General features: G+C 36.8%; 1 protein-coding gene across 3 annotated transcripts; it reads right to left on the bottom strand.

The window, feature by feature from the left end:
• Window positions 1-6,780, bottom strand: LOC112766235 (protein MEI2-like 3). Of its 3 annotated transcripts, XM_072222950.1 has the most exons (7): window positions 6,664-6,780; window positions 6,471-6,549; window positions 6,326-6,366; window positions 6,149-6,222; window positions 5,677-5,793; window positions 5,442-5,587; window positions 1-5,217 (listed from the first exon to the last, which is right to left on the bottom strand). In XM_072222950.1, exons 2-7 carry the CDS (start codon window positions 6,509-6,511, stop codon window positions 5,208-5,210), a joined length of 429 nt encoding a protein of 142 aa, XP_072079051.1. In that variant the 5' UTR covers window positions 6,512-6,549; window positions 6,664-6,780; the 3' UTR covers window positions 1-5,207. The 3 variants fall into 3 exon arrangements, with proteins under 3 accessions (XP_072079051.1, XP_029150537.2, XP_072079050.1); XM_029294704.2 differs by having other exon boundaries at window positions 6,149-6,366; XM_072222949.1 differs by having other exon boundaries at window positions 6,149-6,366; window positions 6,476-6,549.
• Between the last annotated feature and the right edge of the window lie 2,596 nt (window positions 6,781-9,376).

Raw genomic sequence — 9,376 nt, 5'->3', positions numbered from 1 at the left:
TGAATTACCTCAAATTGCATTAAAAGAAAATAGAATGAACAAAAGTAGATCTATAAACAAAGTAGAAGCAAGTAATAACAACAATAGAAGAACGACGAATGTAACAACAAAGAATTAAGAAGAAGAAGTAGAAGAGAGCATGAATTAAAATCTAGATCTAAGAACTAAACCTAATCCTAATCCTAATTCTAGAGAGAAGTGAGAGCTTCTCTCTCTAAAACTAAAACTAAACTAGCCTAATGTGTGTGTGTCTACACTCTCATGCCTTCCCCTTCATTCCTTGGTCTTTTTAGCCTTTTTCCGCCAAAAATTCAGCTCCAAATGCGGCTGGAAACACTCCAAAATCGCCAGGTACATGTTCCTCTTTAAAAATCATGTGCGGTCATCGGCGCTTACGCACACAGTGCACGTGCGCGTTCCTGGAGAATTTCGTGATCTGCGCGTAGGCGCATAGTGCGCATGCGCGCCCATGGGCTTTTTCAAATTTTTGGTTTTCATGATTTCTCCATTTTGTATGCTTTCCTTTCACTCCTTTGATCCTTTTCTAGCCCTTTTCAACCTGAAATCACTAGCAAATACATCAAGGCATCTAGTAGAATTAAAGGAAGATTAAAACTATCAAGTTAAAGATCTAAAAAGCATATTTTCACATCTAAGCTCAAATACAGAGACAATCACAAAATCATGCTATTTCATTGAATAAATGTGAGGAAAGTTTATCAAAATGTTCTAAATTCAACATAAGATAAACCCTACAAAGGGGGTTTATCAACCTCCCCACACTTAAACTAAGCATGTCCTCATGCTTAAACCAAGAATGAAGCAAAGGGTATGACATTTATTCAATGCAACTAAATCATCTAAATGCAACTATCTAAATGGATGCAACCAACTATATGAATGCTAGTGCTTGGTCAAAACAAATCAAATTCCAACAGAATACATGTAAGCTCAAAGGCTCAAACTATGGGAATCAAACCCAACCGACAATTGCATTGAATTATCAAAATAATTTACAAACTTGCATGAATATATGTGATAATGGTGACTACATGTAATTGGGCAATACTTTAAGTTTTAAGGATAAAAAAAATTAATTATATTACTATGTATTTTCAATTAGAGCATGAGTAAAAATCAAATAGCAATTTGATGCAACAAATAATATATTTTTAGAGTAATTTTAAGGTTTCAATTAGTTTTAAATTAAGTCTCAAAATCCTTAATTTCATATACAAACCCTAAGCCTATTTAAACCAATTTTTCCCTTTAACCCCAAAAGAAACCCCTTGCCACCCCTTTCTCTTTCAGTAATGCACATACACACAACATAGCAGCTGCTGTTGGGAAAAGAAAGAAAGAAAGAAAGAAAGATAAGAATGAAGGAAAGAAAGCTTCAGAACGAACTAAGAAAGAAAAAGAGAAGGGAAATGGAAACAGGGGAACCAGGGAAGGGAGAGTCAGATCCGAGAAAGCAGAGACTGGGAACAGAAGAAGAGGAGAGGAAGGAGGGTCGCCGCGCTGTGCCGCTCTCTGTGCCGGTTGCCATCGCCACCACTGAATCATCGCGCCGCCACGCTGCCGCCACTGTCGGGCTGTTTGTGCTGCCATCGACACAGTTCAGAGAGGAAGGAAGAGCTACAATGAGGAAGGGAGCAAGAGCCCGTCGCGCTCACTGCAAACTCGTCATCCGTGTCTTGTCGCCGCGCTGGAGTCGTCGTCGCCAATGCTGAGTACCGTCGCTGCCGCCTTTGATGGAAGCCGCCACCATAGCTGGGAAGAACGAAGTAGGGGAGAGGAGGTTTCATTGATGTCGTGGCAGAGAAAGAGGACGAGACATGTGAGAGAGAGTGACGCACAGAGGAGGGACCATCCCTCTGCCGCCGCCGGTCGCTGCCATCATTAATGGTGAGTCAGTTAAGCCCTAGCCATGAGAACCACCATCTCTGAACCCTTATTGCTCTGTAAAGTACCCTGTATTTGCCTCTGATGTTATTGGCCATATTGTTTATTGTGGTTTATCTCAATTGGAGTCATTGGTGAAGGTGTTGCCGCTGCTAGAAGCCAACGTTGGGGCTGTTGCTGGTTCTGATTCTATTATCATGGTACTGGTTTGATCTTTCCCTTGGGCCTGATCCATTTGCACGTTATGTTTTGTCATTGCTATAGTTGTCATATTCTTGTTTTAATTCAATTATAGTTTTTGCTTTGTCTTGGATTCCTAGGGCTGTTTCTGCCCTTGATCATATTAGATTCAAAATTTGTCCTGCTGCAACCATTACCATCACCACGAAATTAATGTTGTTGCTGTTCCAATGGATGCGGTGTCTTTGATTTCATTGGAATTATCATTGTTGCTGCGAATTTAAAATAAACGGATTTATCATGGTTAATTCCTACGGATTCGACTTTCCGAGGGGCTTTTTATACAAACTAATTTATTTTAAATTAGAAATTATTATAAATAGATATAATGTGCAAAATGTATTTCTGTTGATTATGTGAGTCTTATGAATTGTCTGATTTTGTCCTGAATGAATATGGTTGCCTGTTTGATTGGGATAATGTCTACTTTGATAAATTGGAGATTTTTGGATTTGGTTGAATTGAAATTATTTTTGATAATCTGAAAGTTTGAGTTTTTGTTTTATTGGCATCTGATTTGGTCTTGAACCTGTTCGAAAGAGTTAAGGATTGGTTTGGTTGGGACCCGGACAGGGTGGCAAAGTCCAAGTTTTAGGGGAGATGCTGCCGAAATTTCTATAAAATCCGAGACTTTATTTGAAATAGTATTTTAAGAAGGAACGGATTATGCCTTGAACTTTATTACCGATAAAAGAATTAGATTGAACACTGTTATTAAGAAAATTGTTATATTTTGAATGTAAACTATTTTAGAAAAGAATTATGTTTTAAAGTCAATTTAAAGATGAAAAGAATCAAGTTTTGGAATTTGATTGAATAAGCAAATTTGAAGGAGTTTTAATGGAGTTCGATTAACTAATTTCACTTTACGACATTTTAGGAAGAGTTTGAAGTATTTTCTAAAACTTTGATTTAGTAAAATTGAAACACTTTCCGAGCCTTTGGAAACTGATTTAAGAATGAAACTGAAATTGATTTTTGGTTTAAAAATGATTTGGTTTTGGCTTAAGTTTAGTTGGTTTGAAATTGGTTCGGAATAGTTATAAACACGATTCGGTTTCGATTTAAATTCTATTCTATTTATTCAAATCAAGAAGTTAAAGTTTCGGAGGTTTTCAATGAATTTAAGAAATGAGTTAGGTTATTCTCCTCTGAAGTCTTGAGACTCCGCTGAGGAATTTTATGACCAAATCTTGATTTAAAAATGAAGGATTTTGAGTCTTTCAAAGAGATTTTGAATTTGGCATGATTTTGTGATTGTTTGGAAGTGTTAGAAAGATGTGGAAAGTGGCTCCGTTTTGAAAAGTGATTCTTGGCAAGATGTGAAGTGATGAAAATAGGCTAAGAATGAATTTGAAATGGGTTATTGAGCCTGATTGATTATGGATGTCCTCAAGATTGATGAGTTATGGTTTGGTAGGCATAAGGGCCGGGTTCGTCCCACTTCTGCTGAGATGAGATTGTTGATAAGTTTCTGGCACCTGGCAAGGACGGTGGTTTAATCCCGCTTGTCGAGGGTGCCGCGCCCACTTAAGGATGGTGGTTTGATCCCGCTTACGGTGGAGGCAAGGACGGTGGATTAATCCCGCTTGTCTGTGGGACCTACGGGTAAGGACGGCGGTTGGATCCCACTTATCCAAGTCGGGTTTGGCAATGTAACTGACGCATGAGCTCATGGCTTGTAGGACAGGCATGCATCATATGCATTTTTGTGACATTGTTTGGGTGTGCATATTGAGTTTGATTTGCCTATGTGAATACGTATGTTAACTTCTAACTAATATAATTGTTGTACTTGCTATTAATTGTGTTTGAACTACATTAATTGTGATTGTGTTTGATTGGTTGGTTTGTGATGAATTGGTTGATGATTGAGTTGTTAGGGCCGGGGGCCGTGTTGGATTGGATGGGCTTAAGGCCGTGATTGGTATATTGAGTTCTAGTTCTGTATAAAGTATCTGACCGGTTCAGCATAGACTTAATGAACCTACGCTTGGAACGGGATGATCATTTATACCACATAGGTAACTGCTTTCATGGTTGCGGTATAGAAAAGTATGAAAAATCAAACTCTTACAGCATAGACTTAATTGAACCTATGTTTGGGATATGTTAATCATTCATACTGTTTAGGAAAAATCTTTTAGACTTTTGCAAGAAAGGAAAAAGGTTTTGTTTTAAAATATTTGAGAAATTTATCAAGTCTTCAAAAAGGGATGTTCTGGATTTCGAATGTGTACCCAAGGTTTTTGGAAAGACTCATAAGACGAGCAATGATCACTGTACTCTAAGAATAATTTTATTTTACGTATCTTGTTATAGCAATTTCTATAAATCCTATAGTGAGAACAAGCAATGAGGACGTTCTCACTCCCCTACAGGTTATTCCTTTTCAGGATATGGACGACGAAGCTTCAGAAGAGTTATGTTCCTTTTTTGTTTATTTGTTTTTTTGTATTATCTTAGTTATTATTTTCCCTCGCCTTTACCATATAATAAGTTTGTACGAGGGATAGGAAATTATGAGATGTATGTTTGTAAGCTAGTGTTATGTATATATATATATATATATATATATATATATCCTAAGGTATTGTATTTGGTTGGTATGAACATGTATGTTTATGTTTTCAACGAAAAAGTGTTTTTGAAGGGTTATGCATTTTTAAGTTTTAAACATGCTCCTATTTTAGTATTAAATATGTTTAGAGTTGTCGTAATACCCAAGCTATCAGAGTGGCGCAGCCGGAAACGTGACATTTGGATAGTGAGAATGTTACATAAGTCACAACCTAAACCTTTTTTATTATTAGAACTTACTCACTCCCTACATTAATGTACAAAGTAAAGCTTTTATATCCATTGTTAATAAAATCATAAATTATTTTATGAAAAATAATAAAATGTCATAGATCAAGCTTCAAAAACCATTTATTTTCTTGATGGAACCTAACAGAAAAAGAAGTAATGAGGTAACAAGGTGCATAAACAAAAGAAAGTAGAGAAGTGAAAGACATTGATACCCATCTCGAGTGCACAGAGAGTGACGTCAGTGTTCTGCTTTATGTACTTCTGCATGAGCAAAAATTAAGCAATGTTAGAAACTCAACTCAATGTAGAGAGTGGTAATTTTGTTATCCCGCTAGCCTTTCTGTCTTGAAATTTATCACTGAATTCTTGATTCCCTTGTTTATCTCATAAACAATTTGAGACAGCCAAGAGAATAAAAAGTTTAAAAATATTCTATAACAAGAAGAAAATAAATTACAACTAAAAGTAGCAGGTAGAGCCCGTACATAGCAATTTTAGGATGGCCATGTTCAAGCTTGATTTGCTTTCCAGGAATACAGATCCTGTTTAAAGCACTAAGAGAAGCTTTGGCAGCTCGCACATCATAGAACTCGATGAATTTCACATGATTCACTTCAAGATATTCATAGATCTGCAATTACACAATAATTACTAATGCCAAAATAATTCTTGGTAAGACACATGATGGGAAAAAGGTGAAAGCCCAGAATTAAAACTTACTTCTTTAATTACTCCATATAATCCAAAAATATGCTTAAGTTCATCATTTGAAACAGATGAATCAAGACCAGATATCATCACACCACCATGACCAAATATCCTTTTTGGGAGCATTGTCTAAAATGCCATTAAGTAAAGATAAAACTATAAGCAAAGCAAAAGAACTTTGAACACAAAGAGACTGACAAAGGAAGAATATAGCAGTAACTACCTTTAGAATTGAATAATGTATGTCAAGCTATTGAGATCTCAACTTATCAAAAAGCTTATTGAGAGCAGAACCTTTGTTGAATTGAATTATAATATACTTCAATAATTGAGGACTATATACTTATTATAATATCAATTTTTTGTTTCAAAATTCTTCCTTATTATTTTGCACTTGATTGATTATTTCCTCAATGAATAATGATAGCTGTAATCATGATGCCAAAAGGATATGATATAATTGATATGTAGATGTTGTACTCACCAGCAATTCCATGGATGCAAAGATAACACATGTTTTGAACCTAGACAGACATGTATCATTGATGAATCCTCCAACTAGAGATAGCAAGAATGCAGTTTCCATGAAGTTGGTCAAGGTTGTGGCAGATTTTGTTAAGCTGAAGTACATGAAGCCAAAGAAATATGTTAATAGGCTCACCGCATTGGCAACGAACGCCATGTTCTCTAGTCCTTCCATAGCTGCATGCACCAATATAATTACATACTTCAAATAAAAATAGAACAAACTAAACATAATATAATACTGATTTGGAAGGAAGCTAGCTATGCTGTTAATTAGTTACCGTACACAAAAAGTACAGCTCTGTTTCCTCTTTTCCTTCATAGCCCTTGTTGGGTATCCACCATATCTCTGCAGATTCCCTGTCGAGTAATAATCAGACCAAACTCATCACTTGATATGCTTTGTCAATATATGTAATAGGAACATTCAAATTCCTGGCTCAGGTAGAACTGAAATAAAACATTAAAGATTACCATCGTTTCTTGTTCTTTCTAAGCAGAACCCGCTTCTTCTTGTGGCACTTTTATAGTTCAATCACATATGAATTGAATTTATATATAAGGAGTAGTTACTGGTCATTTGATATTTTGAATAGATTATTGGTTCCAAGTTTCCTAATTGTAAGGTTTAAATTAAATAATAAAGCATAGCAAAACAATCCAACATGGCATTAGAAAAATAATATTGGTCACGTTGAAATTTGTAAGCTTAGTTTAACTATATATATGTCCTTGTATTAAGTTGACTTAATCATTCATTTCTAACAAGAACAATTTATTGCATGCCGATACAGCTTAACTTGGGATTGATTGGCATCTCTAAACTACCTAATTAATTCATTCATGCATGTGCTGTTGAGTATCTTGGCCAAGGCTCCAGAATTTTCAGCCTGAAAAGTTCCTAATCCAACAGAAGGTATCTTGGCACCTATGTTCAGCTCAAAGAATTTCCTACGCCATAATTTCTTTAATTAATTAATTAAATAATTAATTCTCTTCAACGATCACTTGCGTAATCGCTTTGGTGTTTAGTTATTAGTAAGGTAATCATCAATTAATTGCACATTAATCATGTAATTTAAATTACTTAACACTATTTCAATCGTATAGAGGAGGAAAATTAAAAAAAGAAGATGAAGTAGATTACTGTGAATTGATATAGATGGTAGAACCAAATCATACAAGCTTAGTCGGAGGCAGCAAAAATAGCTTCACAGCTAGAGAACCAGATTGAATCTGCAAATTGAAGCCAAAGGACTAGATCTCAGAAGCTCCGCCAGAGAGAGCAACAACGGCGTCACTTGCGGCAGTGAGGAGATGATGAACGGTTGCGAACAGAAAGCAAACCCTCAAATCAAAGCAAAAAATTAGATCGCAGAAGCTCCACCAAAGGCAACATCAACGATGTTGCTTACGGCGGTGAGGAAATGGACGACGACGAGCAAATGAACAGCAGTGAGGAGATGAACGGCGGTGATAAAACCTCAAATTGAAACCAGAGAAGCAGATCTAGAACCTCCGCCAAAGGCAGCAACAACAATAACGTTGCTTACGGCAACTTGGGGCTGAGCGGTGCCGAGCAAATGAATGGCGGCGGAGATGAACGATAGCGATAAAACCTCAAATAGTAGCCAGAGAAGCAGATCTAGAATATCCGCCAAAGGCAACAACAATGATAACGTTGCTTACGGCGGCAGAAAACTAGGGTTAGGTTCATCACATTTACACGTCACACTCATTCTCTCATTCGCAATATTACTCTTATTTTCATCCTCTCAAATGCACAACAACATCACCTCTGAGTCTTAGTTTTTTGTTTTTTAAAAGAACAGAAAGGAATACTAAAGATAATGGCGGTTTTAAACCACCGTATTCTTCAAAAACCGCCACCAATCACCGGAATAATATGGCGGACCTTAATTTTTGCCAAAATTAACAAAAATTTGGCCATTACATAAAACTGCCATAATATAAGCGTCATTTTAACCAACATTTTTTGTAGTGGCAGGGCTTTCCAGAAATATATAATAGTCCATAGTCCATACTTTGCTTTGGAAATGAAGGCCCAAAACGGGCGTTTAACGCCAGCCACCTACCCTATTCCTGGAGTTGGACGCCCACAAGGGAGCAGCTGGTGTCCAACGCCCAAAAGGGAGTCCCAAGCTAGCGTTCAACTCCCCTAAGGGGTACTAGCTCATGGGAGACACTCAAGCTCAGCCCAAACACTCACCAAGTGGTCCCCAAAAGTGGATTTTCGCACTACAAGACTAGTTTATCTTATTTTTTGTAATTCTTAGTTGCTAGACTAGTATATATAGAACAAAGATCACCCTTGTTAGAGATCTTTGCCTATTCGAACCTTTCATTGTATTTTTCAGTCAGCACGAGTCACTAACCTCCTAAGGTTAAGGTTAGGAGCTCTGTTGAGTTTCATGGATCAATAATATTACTGTTCTTTCTCAATTTGTCTGATTTTATTCTCTTATGTATTCTCGTTCTTCATCTTATGAATTGAGGGTGACCCGTGACAATCATCCTTATTCTACTTGGGTTCCGTGTGAGTCCTTACCCAGATAGCGTTGAACCAGAGCTAGAGATTCCATTGTGGATTCCAATAAAGCATCTGAGCAACTTTGGATACGTGACATGAAATTTTGTTGACTATGGGTACGTGAGGTCTTTGTGGCATAAGGCTAGAGTTAGAGAAGCAGCACTCTCTAATCCAAAAGATCTGCCTTGTCTGTGGCACCTTGAGTAGGATCATAAATAGGAGAGGATTACTTACAGCTTCATCTTCTACTATAATGAGAAACCTTGAGGTGGCTTGATGAGAGGACATAAGTCATCTCAACATGGTGGATTGCTGCAGTGGAGGAGGTTAACTTGATGAGAGGACATGAGTCAATCACTTACAGCTGCCATTGAAGGAATCAGAAAGTTATTGAAGAAGATAGTAAGAAAAGTCAATCCAGAAAGACAAAACATCTCTGAAGCCTCAACCATTTTATCACCATTGATTTCTCATCTATCTAGTAACATTTTATTTATTTATTTTGTTTTATGCATTTTTCGTGACAAACTATAATTTCTATCTGCCTAACTAAGATCTTCAAGATAACCACTACTTGCTCAAACCAACAATCTCCGTAGGATCGACCCTCACTCACCTGAGGTATTACTTGGATTA

Source organism: Arachis hypogaea, chromosome 17, assembly GCF_003086295.3.
Source record: "Arachis hypogaea cultivar Tifrunner chromosome 17, arahy.Tifrunner.gnm2.J5K5, whole genome shotgun sequence".
Lineage (NCBI taxonomy): Eukaryota > Viridiplantae > Streptophyta > Magnoliopsida > Fabales > Fabaceae > Arachis > Arachis hypogaea.
Note: the sequence above shows the minus strand (reverse complement) of the source record. Positions and strands in the feature narration are given on the sequence as shown.